The 16,886-nt window shown below is 59.0% G+C and overlaps 1 protein-coding gene across 1 annotated transcript; it reads right to left on the reverse strand.

Moving 5' to 3' along the window:
• Positions 1-14,297: 14,297 nt before the first annotated feature.
• LOC109942328 (uncharacterized) lies at positions 14,298-16,635 on the reverse strand. The gene has a single exon (XM_020544237.2). The coding sequence runs from the start codon at positions 16,355-16,357 to the stop codon at positions 15,455-15,457; it is 903 nt and encodes a 300-aa protein (XP_020399826.1). The 5' UTR covers positions 16,358-16,635; the 3' UTR covers positions 14,298-15,454.
• Between the last annotated feature and the right edge of the window lie 251 nt (positions 16,636-16,886).

The raw sequence follows: 16,886 nt of genomic DNA on the forward strand, positions 1-16,886 counted from the left end.
GTCGGCGGGGGAGGGGACGAGACAAGCCCGAATTTTGTTCTTCCGCCGCGTGGGGAAGACGTCATCGATTCCGCCGCCGGCGGGCGGGTTGTCGGCCGCCATTGTCGCTATCGCGCGGCGGGGGAAGGAGTATCATGTCGTAGCTGCCGTCGAGGGACATGAACTCAAGACTCCCGAAACGGAGCACCGTCCCAGGCTGGAAAGGTTGCTGGAGACTGCCCATCTGGAGCTTGACGGGAAGCTGTTCGTCAACACGCAGCAGGCCCCTACCTGGCGTGCCAACTGTCGGCGTTTTGAACCCGGGGGGTCCTTGGACCGACGAGTAAATTGTCGCCGCGTGCCCCAGCCCAGATGGGTCGACGCGAGACGGAGCGCGAAGGGGGGAAAAAGCCGGAGGGAGACAGGCGTAAAAGGGGAAACCCGCGGCCTTCGTGTTTGTCCCGCGCCCAGGTCGGGTGCGCTTGCAGTAGGGGGTTACAAGCGTCCACGCGGGAGGGAGCGAGAGGCTTACGCGAGCGCCGTCCCGTCCTTGCCTGCGCGGCCAACCTTCTGTAAGAGGGCCCTGGACCTTCCTTTTATAGGCGTAAGGAGAGGGTCCAGGTGTACAATGGGAGGTGTAGCAGTGTGCTAACGTGTCTAGCAGAGAAGAGCTAGCGCCCTAAGTACATGCCGTCGTGGCAGCTGGAGAGGTTTTGGCACCCTGTTTGTGTGATGTCGTGGCCGTCGGAGGAGCGCTGGAGCCTTGCGGAAGGACAGCTGTCGGGGCTATCGAGTCCTTGCTGACGTTCCTTGCTTCCGTAAGGGGGCTGAGAGCCGTCGTCGTCATGGAGCATGCAGGGCGCCATCATTGTTTGTTTTACCGGGGCGAGCCAGATGGGACGCCGGTCTTGTTCTCCGTAGCCATAGTTAGCTAAGGGTAGGGTAATGATGGCCCCTCCTATGACGTGGTCGGTCCGAGCCCTAGGTAGGGCGAGGCGGAGGCTCCTCCGAGGTCGGGGTTGAGTCTGTCTTCTGAGGTTGAGGTCGAGTCCGACCCCTGGGTCGGGCGAGGCGGAGTTCGTCGTCTTCCGGGGCTGAGCCCGAGTTTGAGCCTTGGGTCGGGCGAGGCGGAGTTCGTCATCTTCCGGGGCTGAGCCCAAGTCCGAGCCCTGGGTCGGGCGAGGTGGAGTTCGTCGTCTTCCGGGGCTGAGCCCGAGTCCGAGCCCTGGGTCGGGCGAGGCGGAGCTTCCTATGGCGCTCGAGGCCGGACTTGGCTGCTGTCAGCCTCACTCTGTCGAGTGGCACAGCAGTCGGAGCGGCGCAGGTGGCGCTGTCCTTTTGTCAGGCCAGTCAATGGAGCGGCGAAGTGACTGCGGTCACTTCGGCTCTGTTGACTGAAGGGCGCGCGTCAGGATAAAGGTGTCAGGCCACCTTTGCATTAAATGCTCCTGCGATACGGTCGGTCGGCGTGGCGATCGGGCCAAGGTTGCTTCTTGGCGAAGACTGGGCCTCGGGCGAGCCGAAGGTGTGTCCATTGCTTGAGGGGGACCTCGGGCGAGACGTGAATCCTCCGGGGTCGGCTGCCCTTGCTCGAGGCTGGGCTCGGGCGAGGCGAGATCGTGTCCCTTGAGTGGACCAAACCTTGGCTTAATCGCACCTCATCAGGCCTTTGCAGCTTTGTGCTGATGGGGGTTACCAGCTGAGATTAGGAGTCTTAGGGGTACCCCTAATTATGGTCCCCGACAGTATGGATACATCGTTTTTGTATGTAGGATTTCTTTAGATGCGAGGCTGGATACGAGGCTAGGGTGGATGTGGTGGCCACCAAGAGCTGTAAGAAGCTCGTCGTGGACATGCACTATGAGGCCCGAATCCAGGCCATCGTCAGCTACCACGGCTCCGTCCTTGGGGAGAGGGTGACCAAGCAGCAAACCCGAACCATGTCGTTGACCAGGGACCAGTACCTGCAGGTAAAGTCATGCATGTTTGGTACCATTACTCCATGCATGAATTTTATTTTATCTTCTCATATGCACTTTACGTGTTTACTTTGTAGATGATTCCACATTGGTGCACCGCACATCCTCTGTGCTGGGAGCAGATGGTGGATAGGTGGTGCTCGCCTGAGTGGGACGAGGCGCACAACGCTAGCCGGGAACGGCGTATGATGATGCAAGGTCCCTCCCACCACCAAGGCAGCCGGAGCCTGGGCCAATATGCAGAAGCATGGGTAAGCCCTCTTTTTTATTTAGGTATATAGCACTGGATTAGATATTATTTCTAACTATCTCGTTGGTTTTCTTGCAGTCAGCGTCACATGGTGCCCGGCCTTGCTCCATCTTCTCGGCCTATGCTATGGCCCATAAGGGCAAGGCGACGTCCGACGTCACCTACAACCCGGATGACGGGCCCGAGGCCTACACCAACCCCACCGTCTACAGCCGCCTTCATGACTACACCGCCATGGCGCATGAGGTCCATGGCCTAGAATATGATCCGAGCACCGAGCAGATCGACCCCGATGTGCTCATGAGGGTCGGAGGAGGCAAGAGACATGGGCGGTACTGGATTGCCGACGGGGCAATCGACTCGTCCTCCACTCCCACTCTGTCTCAGGTGCGAGCAAGGAGCACGGGCTCGAGTCCAGCCATACGACCTTGGCATGATAGCTCACAGCATCGCATACAGCAACTCGAGGTTAGTGCTTCTATAACTCGTCCTTACTTGAGTTATATACCTTCTCTTTGAGTTACTATAACGTTGGCTTGTAATATTATAGACTCAACTAGAAGAGATGGAGGCGAGGATGATGGCGGAGCGAGAGGCGAAGCGGGTGGCTCACGAGGGAGATCATCAGAGGATGGCGGAGATGTTCCAGTACATGCAGAGCCTTGGCGCCACACAGGGTTTTGCTCCGCCACCTCCATTGTTCCCTGTAGTTGACCTCCCTCTGTTCCATACTCCTGTGAGTATCAAAATTGTAGTTAGATGTTGGTAATGCATCTGATATAACACATGCAATCTCTTCTCTGTGCAGGGCCAATCTGGGGCAGCATCCAACAACCCTCATGGTTCGCCCAACCTAATACAGCACCAGTCCAACCGCCCACCTCAATGAGTTTAGTGTTTAGACTACAAAACTTATGTTGAATACTTATGTGTTCATACTTCTGAACTTGTGTTGATACTTCTGAACTTGTGTTGATACTGTTTGTGTTGAAAACTTCTAAACTTATGTTTGTATATTAATGTTTGTGTTGGATATATATGTCTGTGATGATCTGTGATGTATATATGTGATATCTGTGAAATATCTTTTGTTTGTTTGAATGGAATAGGAAAAACAAATAAAAAAGGTGTGTACTGGTCACTTTGCCGAGTGTGACACTCGGCAAAGAGATACTTTGCAGAGTGTCAGGACCATAGCACTCGACAAAGAACCAAGACCTGGGCACCGGTATAGATTCTTTGCCGAGTGAAGTGGCTCTAGCATTCGGCAAAGAACCTGACATGGGGACCCCGCTGACGGATTCTTTGCCGAGTGCTGGCCGCCAGACACTCGGCAAGGGTAACTCTTTTGCCGAGTGTCACCTAGGACACTCGGCAAAGACGTCGTCTCCGTCACCCCACGCCGTGACGGCTGCTTTTCTTTGCCGAGTACTTCTCGGCACTCGGCAAAGTCTTTGCCAAGTGCTCGAGAAAAAGTACTCGGCAAAGAAGGTTTTGTCGATGCACTGTGTGCCGAGCCTTTTTTGCCGAGTGTGACACTCGGCAAAGAGTTTGTCGAGCGTTTTTAAGGCTTTGTCGAGTGCTTCAGGCACTCGGCAAAGCCGTCGATTCCGGTAGTGGATGAATCCAGACGGAATGTCGTCGTCAGCCCTAGGCCAGCTTGAAGAATTTATGTACCCTACTCTCTCAATTTCAAAATAAATAGCATATTTTTTACTTTTAGATATCATATAGACCATTTATCTTATTGAATCGTATACAAATAATAAAATAAATAATTTATTATTTGAAATATATCAAATAATAAAATAAGTCATAACAAAATATTTTCGTACAAAACTTTTGAGAAAGACGAACAATCAAATAAAATGTCTAAAAGTAAAAGAAATTGTCATGTATATTTTGGAACGGGGAAGTACGATTGCATAATAAGCGCCGAAGAATATTTTATTCATCCTAAGATAAATAACACATTCGACTTGTATTATGTTTAACCTTTCATTTTATTTAGTTTTCTATAAATATTACTAGTCGGTTGCCCGTGCGTTGCGACGGCTTACAACAACACTCACGTAAACTATCCACCAAAAAGATCTCAATATTTTTTGTTGATTGTCTCCGCTCTCTGTATGATATTTTTTGATTTGGCTAACTGATGTTATTGTTTACTCCATGCAATATGTCTTGGTACAACACGACCAATGAAGTGAACGATTAGAAGAGAGTTCACAACGACTGACTGAACGAACATAGATTATAAAATGATATAATTCAACCATACAGAGACCAAATAAGAGAAAGTTTGTGAGCTCAAGTTTTTAAAATAAGTCACATAAAGTCAAATTGATAAAAAAAAGATAGATCAAAATATGGAGTGATTGCTAAAGTTAGGCATCAATAAAAACTGGATGTGCTCCATATAAATTATGCTACTTCGTAGCAATTACTAACGTTTAAATCCAACAAATAACCTTTCATTTTATTGTTAGTGTGACAAATCATTGTTGCTCCATCAAATTCAGCAACATCAAACACCATGTAGTCCATTGCGCCAATGTGGTTTCAGAAACGAGCTAATGCTTGCAAGAGCCAAGAACGTTGTGTCGTGCTTAGCTGTAGCCTCGACCCGTAGTGCTGGCCCGGCCAGACACGATTATATATTTTTATTTTAAAAAAACGTATATACATATATACAATTTGTATTCAATATTAAAAACATCTGAGCATGATGTTTTACTGGTTAGATAGCTTCACCTAGTGTCTCTTGCCCTTCTTCTATTAGGGGATGGGTTCGAACCTCACCTCCTACATCATTGTCGGGGACCATAATTAGGGGTACCCTCAAGGCTCCTAAATCTCAGCTGGTAACCCCCATCAGCACAAACTGTAAAGGCCTGATGGGTGCGATTAAGTCAAGGATCGGTCCATTCAAGGGACGCGATCGCGCCTCGCCCGAGCCCAGCCTCGGGCAAGGGCAGCCGACCCCGGAGGGTTTACGTCTCGCCCGAGGACCCCCTACAGCAACGAACGCACCTTCAGCTCGCCCGAGGCCCAGTCTTCACCAAGAGGCAACCTTGGCCAAATCGCCACGCCAACCGACCAAATCGCAGGGCCATTTAATGCAAAGGTGGCCTGACACCTTTATCCTGACGCGCGTCCTCCAGTTGACAGAGCCGAAGTGACCGTAGTCACTTCGCCGCTCCACTGACCAGCTCGACAAGAGGACAGCGCCGCCTGCGCCGCTCCGACTGCTGTGCCACACGACAGAGTGAGGTTGACAGCAGCCAAACCCGGCCCCAAGCGCCATAGGAAACTCCGCTTCGCCCGACCCCAGGGCTCAGACTCGGGCTCAGCCCCGGAAGACGACAAACTCCGCTTCGCCCGACCCCAGGGCTCGGACTCGGGCTCAGCCCCGGAAGACGATGAACTCCGCTTCGCCCAACCCCAGGGCTCGGACTCGGGCTCAGCCCCGGAAGACGACAAACTCCGCTTCGCCCGACCCAGGGCTCGGACTCGGGCTCAACCCCGGAAGACGACGAACTCCACTTCGCCCGACCCCAGGGCTCGGACTCGGGCTCAGCCCCGGAAGACGAAGAACTCCGCTTCGCCCGACCCCAGGGCTCGGACTCGGGCTCAGCCCCGGAAGACGACGAACTCCGCTTTGCCCGACCCCAGGGCTCGGACTCAGCCCTGGCCTCAGCCGACGGCCTCCGCCTCGCCCGACCCAGGGCTCGGACTCGGGCTCAGCCCCGGAAGACGACGAACTCCGCTTCGCCCGACCCCAGGGCTCGGACTCAGCCCTGGCCTCAGTCGACGGTCTCCGCCTCGCCCGACCCAAGGGCTCGGACTCGACCTTGGCCTCGGAAGACAGACTCGACCTCGACCTCGGAGGAGCCTCCACCTCGCCCAACCTAGGGCTCGGACCGACCACGTCACAGGAGGCGCCATCATTACCCTACCCCAAGCTGACTCAGGCTACGGGGAACAAGACAAGCGTCCCATCTGGCTCGCCCCGCCAAACAAGTAATGATGGAGCCCCGCACGCTCTATGACGACGGCGGCTCTCAGCCCCCTTACGGAAGCAAGAGGACGTCAGCAAGGACTCGACAGCCCCGACAGATGTCCTTCCGCCAGGCTGCAGCGCACCTCCGACGGCCACGACACCACACGAACTGGGTGCCAAAACCTCTCCGGCTGCCACGATGGCATGTACTTAGGGCGCTAGCTCTCCTCCGCTAGACACGTTAGCACACTACTACACCCCCATTGTACACCTGGATCCTTTCCTTACGCCTATAAAAGGAAGGTCCAGGGCCCTCTTACAGAGGGTTGGCCGCGCGAGGAAGGACGGGACGGCGCTCGCGTGAGGCCGCTCGCTCCCTCCCGTGTGGACGCTTGTAACCCCCTACTGCAAGCGCACCCGACCTGGGCGCGGGACAAACACGAAGGCCGCGGGATTTCACCTCTCACGCCCGTCTCCCTCCGGCTTCTTCCCCCCTTCGCGCTCCGTCTCGCGCCGACCCATCTGGGCTGGGGCACGCAGCGACAATTTACTCGTCGGTCCAGGGACCCCCCGGGTTCGAAACGCCGACAGTTGGCGCGCCAGGTAGGGGCCTGCTTCGTGTTGACGAACAGCTTCCCGTCAAGCTCCAGATGGGTAGTCTTCAGCAACCTTTCCAGCCCGGGACGGTACTCCGTTTCGGGAGTCTTGAGTTCATGTCCCTCGACGGCAGCTACGACATGATACTCCTTCCCCCGCCGCGCGACAACGACAATGGCGGCCGACAGCCCGCCCGCCGGCGGCGGAATCGACGAAGTCTTCCCCGCGTGGTGGAAGAACAACATTCGAGCTCGCCCCGTCCCCTCCCCCGCCGACGGAGGAGGAGGCGGGGCAACCAAGGCCAAGCAGGAGGCGGCACCTCGTCGGCTGTCGAGCGAGTCGACGGCGCCGGCGCCCCAACGGGGGGCACGTCGGGCATCGACCTCGCGTCTGAGACGAAGACGAGCGCCGTCTCCCCGCAACACGCCAACCCCAAGAAAACGGACGACGCCAGCACGCTCGCAAGGGACTTGCTGGGCGTCACCCTCGTACCTGAGACGGCGGTGCAGTCTACCCCTGACGTGACTTCGTCACCGCCCGTCGACCAAGAGGTACTGACCGATTCACATCTCACTCCTTTTGGATCCAGCCTCAACCCATCGAGCGACTTCGCTTTGGTGGACGGTCTCATAGAGGCGAGTCCAAACCCTCTGGGGTATCGTATGCGGTCACCCTAGGACCGGCTGACGGTCGTCTTGACCTACGGGCCCTCGGGGTCCGAGGAAGAGGACGAGCCCGACTTCTGTTGGGATTTCTCCGGACTTGGTAACCCCAGTGCCATGCGGGACTTTATGACCGCGTGCGACTACTGCCTTTCCGACTGTTCCGACGGTAGACGCAGCCTCGGCGACGAGGACTGCGGCCCAAGTCGTGAATGTTTCCACGTCGATCTAGGGGGTCCCGACGAAGGCAACCATCTTGGTATGCCGGAGAACGGTGATCTCCCTAGGCATGTGCCTCGCGTTGACATCCTTCGGGAGCTAGCTGTGGTCCCCGTCCCGGCGGGGGGTCGTGACCCGCAGCTCGAGCAAATCCGCGAGATGCAGGCCAGGCTCGACGAGGGGGCAGGAACACTTGAGCCGTTCCGCCGGGACATCGGGCCGGAATGGGCGGGCCAACCTCCGGCCGGAGAAGTGCGTCATCTACCCCAGGGTATCCAGCACCGCATCGCCGACGATGTCAGGGTAAGGCCACCACCGACTTCCAGTGGAGTCGGCCAAAACCTGGCTGCAGCGGCAATACTTCTCCGCGCGATGCCGGAGCCATCAACCACTGAGGGGCGGCGAATTCAGGGAGAGCTCAAGAATCTCCTGGAGGATGCCACGGTCCGACGGGCCGAAAGCTCCGCCTCCTGAAGGCAGGGGTACCCCTCGGAACATCGCGCCGTGACTTCCCGATTCATGCGGAAAGCCTCGGTCCTCACCGGGCGCACGTGCAACACAGCACCTGCGGCCTCGGGTCGCCTCGGCAACGAGCACCATCACCGCAACCGTCGGGCCCACCTCGATGAGAGGGTGCGTCGAGGCTACCACCCCAGGCGTGGGGGACGCTACGACAGCGGGGAGGATCGGAGTCCCTCGCCCGAACCACCCGGTCCGCAGGCTTTCAGCCGCGCCATACGACGGGCGCCGTTCCCGACTCGGTTCCGAACCCCGACTACTATCACAAAGTACTCGGGGGAGACGAGACCGGAACTGTGGCTCGCGGACTACCGGCTGGCCTGCCAACTGGGTGGAACGGACGATGACAACCTCATCATCCGCAACCTCCCCCTATTCCTTTCCGACACCGCTTGCGCCTGGCTGGAACACCTGCCTCCGGGGTAGATCTCCAACTGGGACGACCTGGTCCAAGCCTTCGCCGGCAATTTCCAGGGCACGTACGTGCGCCCTGGAAACTCCTGGGATCTCCGAAGCTGCCGACAGCAGCCGGGAGAGTCTCTCCGGGACTACATCCGACGATTCTCGAAGCAGCGCACTGAGCTGCCCAACATCACCGATTCGGATGTCATCGGCGCGTTCCTCACTGGCACCACTTGCCGCGACCTGGTGACCAAGCTGGGTCGCAAGACCCCTACCAGGGCGAGCGAGCTGATGGACATCGCCACCAAGTTCGCCTCTGGCCAGGAGGCGGTTGAGGCCATCTTCCAGAAGGACAAGCAGCCCCAGAGCCGCCCACCGGAAGATGTCCCCGAGGCGTCAACTCAGCGCGGCGCCAAGAAGAAAGGCAAGAAGAAGTCGCAAGCGAAACACGACGCCGCCGACGTGGACCTTGTCGCCGCCGCCGAGTATAAGAACCCTCGGAAACCTCCCGGAGGTGCCAACCTCTTCGACAAGATGCTCAAGGAGCTGTGCCCCTATCATCAGGGGCCCGTCAAGCACACCCTTGAGGAGTGCGCCATGCTTCGGCGCCACTTTCACAAGGCTGGGCCACCCGCGGAGGGTGGCAGGGCTCGCGACGACGATAAGAAGGAAGATCACCAGGCAGGAGAGTTCCCCGAGGTCCGCGACTGCTTCATGATCTACGGTGGGCAAGTGGCGAATGCCTCGGCTCGGCACCGCAAGCAAGAGCGTCGGGAGGTCTGTTCGGTAAAGGTGGCGGCGCCAGTCTACCTAGACTGGTCCGACAAGCCCATCACCTTCGACCAAGACGACCACCCCGACCGCGTGCCGAGCCCGGGGAAATACCCGCTCGTTGTCGACCCCGTCATCGGCGACGTCAGGCTCACCAAGGTCCTCATGGACGAAGGCAGCAGCCTCAACATCATCTACGCCGAGACCCTCGGGCTCCTGCGGGTCGATTTGTCCTCGGTCCGGGCAGGCGTTGCGCCTTTCCACGGGATAATCCCCGGGAAACGCGTCCAGCCCCTCGGACAACTCGATCTACCCGTCTGCTTTGGGACGCCCTCCAACTTCCGAAGGGAGACCCTCACGTTCGAGGTGGTCGGGTTCCGAGGAACCTACCACGCAGTACTGGGGAGGTCGTGCTACGCTAAGTTCATGGCCATCCCCAACTACACCTACCTCAAGCTCAAGATGTCGGGCCCCAACGGGGTCATCACCATCGGCCCCACGTACCGACACGCGTACGAATGCGACGTGGAGTGCGTGGAGTACGCCGAGGCCCTCGCCGAATCCGAGGCCCTCATCGCCGACCTGGAGAGCCTCTCTAAGGAGGCGCCAGACGTGAAGCGCCACGCCGGCAACTTCGAGCCAGCGGAGACGGTTAAGTCCATCCCTCTCGACCCCAGCAACGACGCCTCCAAGCAAATCCGGATCGGCTCCGAGCTCGATCCCAAATAGGAAGCAGTGCTCGTCGACTTTCTCCACGCGAACGCCGACGTTTTCTCGTGGAGTCCCTCGGACATGCCCGGCATACCGAGGGATGTCACCGAGCACTCGCTGGATATCCGAGTTGGAGCCTGACCTGTGAAGCAGCCTCTGCGCCGATTCGACGAAGAAAAGCGCAGAGCCATAGGCGAGGAGATCCACAAGCTAATGGCGGCAGGGTTCATCAAAGAGGTATTCCATCCCGAATGGCTTGCCAACCCTGTGCTTGTGAGAAAGAAAGGAGGGAAATGGCGGATGTGTGTAGACTACACTGGTCTAAACAAAGCATGTCCGAAAGTTCCCTACCCTCTACCTCGCATCGATCAAATCGTGGATTCCACTGCTGGGTGCGAAACCCTGTCTTTCCTCGATGCCTACTCAGGGTATCACCAGATCAGGATGAAAGAGTCCGACCAGCTCGCGACCTCTTTCATCACACCCTTCGGCATGTACTGCTATGTTACCATGCCGTTCGGTTTGAGGAATGCGGGTGCAACGTACCAACGGTGCATGAACCATGTGTTCGGCGAACACATTGGCCGAACGGTCGAGGCCTACGTCGATGACATCGTAGTCAAGACGAGGAAAGCCTCCGACCTCCTTTCCGACCTTGAAGTGACATTCCGATGTCTCAAGGCGAAAGGCGTGAAGCTCAATCCTGAAAAGTGTGTCTTCGGGGTTCCCCGAGGCATGCTCTTGGGGTTCATCGTCTCCGAGCGGGGCATCAAGGCCAACCCGGAGAATATCGCGGCCATCACCAGCATGGGGCCCATCAAGGACTTGAAAGGCGTACAGAGAGTCACGGGATGTCTTGCGGCCCTGAGCCGTTTCATCTCGCGCCTCGGTGAAAGAGGCCTGCCTCTGTACCGCCTCTTAAGGAAGGCCGAGTGCTTCACTTGGACCCCTGAGGCCGAGGAAGCCCTCGGGAACCTGAAGGCGCTCCTCACGAACGCGCCCATCTTGGTGCCCCCCGCTGCCGGAGAAGCCCTCTTAATCTACGTCGCCGCGACCACTCAGGTGGTTAGCGCCGCGATCGTAGTTGAGAGACGAGAAGAGGGGCATGCATTGCCCGTCCAAAGGCCAGTCTACTTCATCAGCGAGGTACTGTCTGAGACCAAGATCCGCTACCCACAAATTTAGAAGCTGCTGTACGCGGTGATCCTAACGCGGTAGAAGTTGCGACACTACTTAGAGTCTCATCCGGTAACTATGGTGTCATCCTTCCCCCTGGGGGAGATCATCCAGTGCCGAGAGGCCTCGGGTAGAATTGCAAAGTGGGCGGTGGAAATCATGGGCGAGACGATCTCGTTCGCCCCTCGGAAGGCCATCAAGTCCCAGGTCTTGGCGGACTTTGTGGCTGAATGGGTCGACACCCAGCTCCCAACAGCTCTGATCCAACCGGAACTCTGGACCAAGTTCTTCGATGGGTCGCTGATGAAGACAGGAGTAGGCGCAGGCCTGCTCTTCATCTCGCCCCTCAGGAAGCACCTATGCTACGTGCTACGCCTCCACTTCCCGGCGTCCAACAATGTGGCTGAGAACGAGGCTCTGGTCAATGGGTTGCGCATCGCCATCGAGCTGGGGGTCCGACGCCTCGACGCTCGCGGTGACTCGCGGCTCGTCATCGACCAAGTCATGAAGAACTCTCACTGCTGCGCCCCGAAGATGGAAGCCTACTGCGATGAGGTTCGGCGCCTGGAAGACAAGTTCTACGGGCTCGAGCACAACCACGTTGCCCGGCGCTACAACGAGACTGCGGACGAGCTGGCTAAAATAGCCTCGGGACGAACAACGGTTCCCCCGGACGTCTTCTCCCGAGACTTGCATCAACCCTCCGTCAAGACTGACGACACGCCCGAGCCCAAGAAGGCCTCGGCCCAGCCCGAGGCACCCTCGGCTCGGCCTAAGGTACCCTTGGCCTCCGAGGGTGAGGCACTATGCATCGAGGAGGAGCGGAGCGGGGTCACGCCTAATCGAAACTGGCAGACCCCGTACTTGCGATATCTCCACCGAGGAGAGCTACCCCTCGACCAGGTCGAAGATCGGTGGTTGGCGCGGCGCGCTAAGTCGTTCGTCTTGCTGGGAGATGGGAAGGAGCTCTACCACCGCAGCCCCTCGGGCATCCTCCAGCAATGCATTTCCATCGCCGAAGGCCAGGAGCTCCTACAAGAGATACACTCGGGGGTTTGTGGCCATCACGCAGCACCTCGAGCCCTTGTTGGAAATGCCTTCCGACAAGGTTTCTACTGGCCGACGGCGGTGGCCGACGCCACTAGAATTGTCCGCACCTGCGAAGGGTGTCAGTTCTACGCAAGGCAGACCCACCTGCCTGCTCAGGCCCTGCAGACCATACCCATCACCTGGCCGTTTGCCGTGTGGGGTCTGGACCTAGTCGGCCCCTTGCAGAAGGCACCCGGGGGCTACACGCACCTGTTGGTCGCCATTGACAAATTCTCCAAGTGGATCGAGGTCCGACCCCTAAACAGCATCAGGTCCGAACAGGCGGTGGCGTTCTTCACCAACATCATCCATCGCTTTGGGGTCCCGAACTCCATCATCACCGACAACGGCACCCAGTTCACCGGCAGAAAGTTCCTGGACTTCTGCGAGGATCACCACATCTGGGTAGACTGGGCCGCCGTGGCTCACCCCATGACGAATGGGCAAGTAGAGCGTGCCAACGGCATGATTCTACAAGGACTCAAGCCTCGGATCTACAACGACCTCAACAAGTTCGGCAAGCGGTGGATGAAGGAACTCCCCTCGGTGGTCTGGATTCTGAGGACGACGCCGAGCCGGGCCACGGGCTTCACACCGTTCTTTCTAGTCTATGGGGCCGAGGCCATCTTGCCCACAGACTTAGAATACGGTTCCCCGAGGACGAGGGCCTACGCCGACCAAAGCAATCAAGCTAATCGAGAAGACTCACTGGACCAGCTAGAAGAGGCTCGGGACATGGCCTTACTACACTCGGCGCGGTACCAGCAGTCCCTGCGACGCTACCACGCCCGAGGGGTTCGGTCCCGAGACCTCCAGGTGGGCAACCTGGTGCTTCGGCTGCGACAAGACGCCCGAGGGCGGCACAAGCTCACGCCTCCCTGGGAAGGGCCGTTCGTCGTCGCCAAGGTTCTGAAGCCCGGAACGTACAAGCTGGCCAACAGTCAAGGCGAGGTCTACAGCAACGATTGGAACATCCAACAGCTACGTCGCTTCTACCCTTAAGATGCTTTCAAGTTGTTCGTATGCCTCGTCCACACACAAAGTCTAGTCATCAAGGAAGGGTCAGCCTTGCCTCGGCAAAGCCCGACCCTCCCTCGGGGGCTAAAAGGGGGGAACCCCCTCTGCGCCAAAATTTTCAATCAAAAAGGCTTCTGCGTTCCCCGGCTATATCAGTAGCAGGACCCCAAGAAGCAAACGCGGGCGCATGTAAGTGGCAAGGCTAACTGAGCCGAGGGACTCCTACGCCTCTGGGATATGGATACCTCACTCGTCACCTTCCACGAAAAATGACTCCTACTTGGGCAAGCCACCCTGCTACTGACGAACGGGGCCGGACACACAAAATGAAAGGAAAAGGAGCACGACTTTATTCTACGATAATAAAGTGTTCGGGCCTCAGCGGCCGCAAAAGACACACGTGCATTCAAGGAAAACTGCTCCGGCAGAGTTAGGCGTCGCCTGGAGAAGGAGCCGCGCCCTCGGCTTCGTCCCCGCCTTCGGCAAAGTCCACCCCGGCCTCGGACGACGGCGCAGGCGGGAGGATCTCTGCCTCGAAGGTGGTTGCCAGCACCGTGCTCGGGCCCGCGGCGGCCGCGTCGAGCCTCTGGACTTCAGCCAGGGTGGCTTCATCTTCGTCAGGGAGGCAATACCCCTCGCTGACCCGCTCCAGATCCACAACGTAGTGGGAAGCAAGCACGGCGAAGGCCCGCCTGACGCCGTGATGTAGCGCCTCGCGGAGTCTGCCGCGCACATGGTCACCCAAGGCCTGTAGGCGACTTTGAGGGGAGCTTCCTGAGGGGACGTCGCCGAAGCCAAAGACCCGGCAGAAGTCCGAGATGGCCTCGGACATGGCCCCGTGGTCGGCCTCCCTCTGCTCGTCCGCTTGGGCAAGCGCCCTGGTGGACTCATCAAGGGCAGACTCGAGCTCTGCGAACAGCCAGAGCGCAAGGCCTCAAACACAAGTGGAGGAAATGAGCTGAAACGAAAACCGAAAACAGCCAGGACATACCTCCGGCTCGGGCACGTTGCTCCGAGGATGCGGCTTGGGCTACGGCTAGGTCTGCTGCAAGGGCTCCGGCCCGGCTTTCGGCCTCGGCGGCCCGGCCCCGAGATCGATCTCGCTCATCGGCGACCTGGTCGAACTCCGACTGCCGTCGCTGCACCTCTGCGCGTGCCGCTGCTGCCTCTGCTCTCAGATCGGCGCAGAGCAACCGAAGGTCCGCCACCTCGGCGCCCTGCTGGGAGAGGCACGCGGTAGCCCCGGCAAGCGAGGTCCTCAGGGATCGCAGCGAGCCCCAGACATCGACCTCGTGGCGGATGAACGACGACTTGGCGGCGCTCAGATCCGTTAGATCCTGAGGGAAGGAAGCGGGGCGTCACAAAGGACGCCTTGATCACAAAAAAGGTATGCCTGAAATCATTACCTGGAGGATCTTGGGGACGTCCCTGCAAAAGACCTCCAAGGATGACCGGAGCGACCCCACCGTTGCCTCGGCACACTCGCGGAGCTCGTCCCAAGACTGCTCCTCCCGCTCATCGTCAAGAACGAAGAAGGGATCCGAAGCCTCACGGGTCCGGAACCGGAGCAATTGGCGCCGCCCCTCGGAGCTCCGCCGCGCAGGGACAAGGCTGCCGCTCGGCGGGACGGGTCGCGTTTCCACGCCCCCCTCCTCCGAGGCACCAAGTGGCGACGCCTCAGCCATCTCAGCGTCGGCGGCGACAGGTCGCTCCACGACCAGGATGGCAGCGGCTTCGGCAGCGGCTGGTGCTACCGCCGGCGGCATGTCTGGTGGGCCCGAGGCCACGTCCGCGCCAGCCGCCTCACCCAGCGCGACAGCCGCCTCAACAGAAGAGTCGGCCTCGGGAACTCGCTCCACGGCAACTGGTGCCGCCTGAGCCCTCTGCTGTGGGGCGTCTTGCGAGAAGGTCAGCTGAACGGCGGGGCCCAACGCGGCACCGGCTGCGGAAGCCGACGCCGTCTTGAGGACCTTCCTGGGAGCCAGATCGGTCAGGCCATGACTCCGCTTGCTGAGGAGGAAAGGAAAGTCAGGGTCGGGACATACAAAGGAGGAGCCGAGACGAAGACATTCTAAGGTACTTACCCACTTCGGGCCATGATCAACCGCGCCTGTGGGGAGGTCTCTCGGATCTCGACCCCCGAAGGTACCGCCGAGGTCCGCCCCGCCGCCAGCTTCGGTACCATCCTCGCCTTGGGCACCCTAGACGCCCGAGAGACGGACTGCCCAGGCGCTACCACGGCGACCTGAGGGTCGCCCTCAAGCGCTGCCGGCACGGGCGACGGTTTTCGAGGAACAGGCACCTCGGCCTGATTCCCCGGGGTCACCTCAACTTCCCCAGCCGAGGGGTCGAGTACCCCCTCGGACTGCCCCTGCTCTTCGGGCCTGGACCTCGGCGTCCCGACCCCGGGAACTGACGGCGCCAGCCCGCTCCGGGGCTGGCTTGACGACTCCTGGCCTAGCCTCAAACCCGGGCTGAGGCCAAGGCGGGCAGCCATGTCGTCATCCTCGTCATCGTCTTCATCATCGTCGTCGTCATCAGGCGTTTCCGGCGACGGCTCCCTCGGGAGTCCATCCCTCTCCTGCCGACGACGGAGCTTTTCCAAGGCGTCTCGGGTCCGCGTCCGCTCGCGGGCCCAAGCCTTCTTCGCGTCCTTTTTCTTCTTCTCCTCCGCGGCAACCCGCCGCGCTGCTCGGTCCACCGCGTCCTCCGGGACCCGTGGCCAGGAAGGCTTGTGACACCCTACCTCCTGGAGACAGATGAAAAGTCTCGACCGTAAGGACCAAGGGCAATCCGACGCAAGGAGAAAGAAGGAGCGGACACTCACCAGGGACACACACCCGCGGTCGGGACGCATCAAGGGCTGAGAGAGGGCGCTGGCGTCCGGTTTTCCCAACGCGACGGCCACCCGCCCGTGGAGAACGTCGACGGGAAGGGGATCCGAGGACATCCGCGAGCCCTCCAAGTCAGCCTCTGGCGTCATCTCCCAAGCGGCAACCGCCGCTCCGCCAAGGGAAGCACCCTCCGGCGATGAATGGCGGCAATCACTCCCGCAGCGGTGAGCCCTCCTTTCCGCAACACCTCCAGGGCCTTGAGAAGGGGCTCGAGATTCTTCTGTCTGTCATGCGGGGTCCCGTAGCGCCAAGCATCGGCGGCGACGGTGACCACTCGCTGAGAAAACGACGGGAGCCTCTCGTCGTCATTCCGGAGATAGAACCACCGGTGCTGCCACCCTTTATTCGAGGACGCAAGGACGGCGGGAATATACTACAACGCCCGCGCCTGCCTCAGCTGGAGGATGCAGCCGCCGGCCCGCACTGCCACGCGGACCCTTCTCTCCCCCGTCGGCGAAGCAAAAAGCTCCGCGGAGAAGAAATGAGTCCACAGGTCCTAGTGGGGGTCGATCCCCAAGTATCCTTCGCAAACCACTGCGAAGATGGCGGTTTGCGAGATGGAGTTGGGGCTGAGGTTGTGCAGCTCCACCCCATAGTTATGCAGAATCGCCCGCATGA

This window comes from Zea mays, chromosome 9 (genome assembly GCF_902167145.1).
Source record: "Zea mays cultivar B73 chromosome 9, Zm-B73-REFERENCE-NAM-5.0, whole genome shotgun sequence".
Lineage (NCBI taxonomy): Eukaryota > Viridiplantae > Streptophyta > Magnoliopsida > Poales > Poaceae > Zea > Zea mays.

What these genes read in the sequence shown, in the direction of transcription:
- LOC109942328 (XM_020544237.2), bottom strand. Translation starts at nt 16,357, where the DNA reads ATGACGCCAGAGGCTGACTTGGAGGGCTCGCGGATGTCCTCGGATCCC.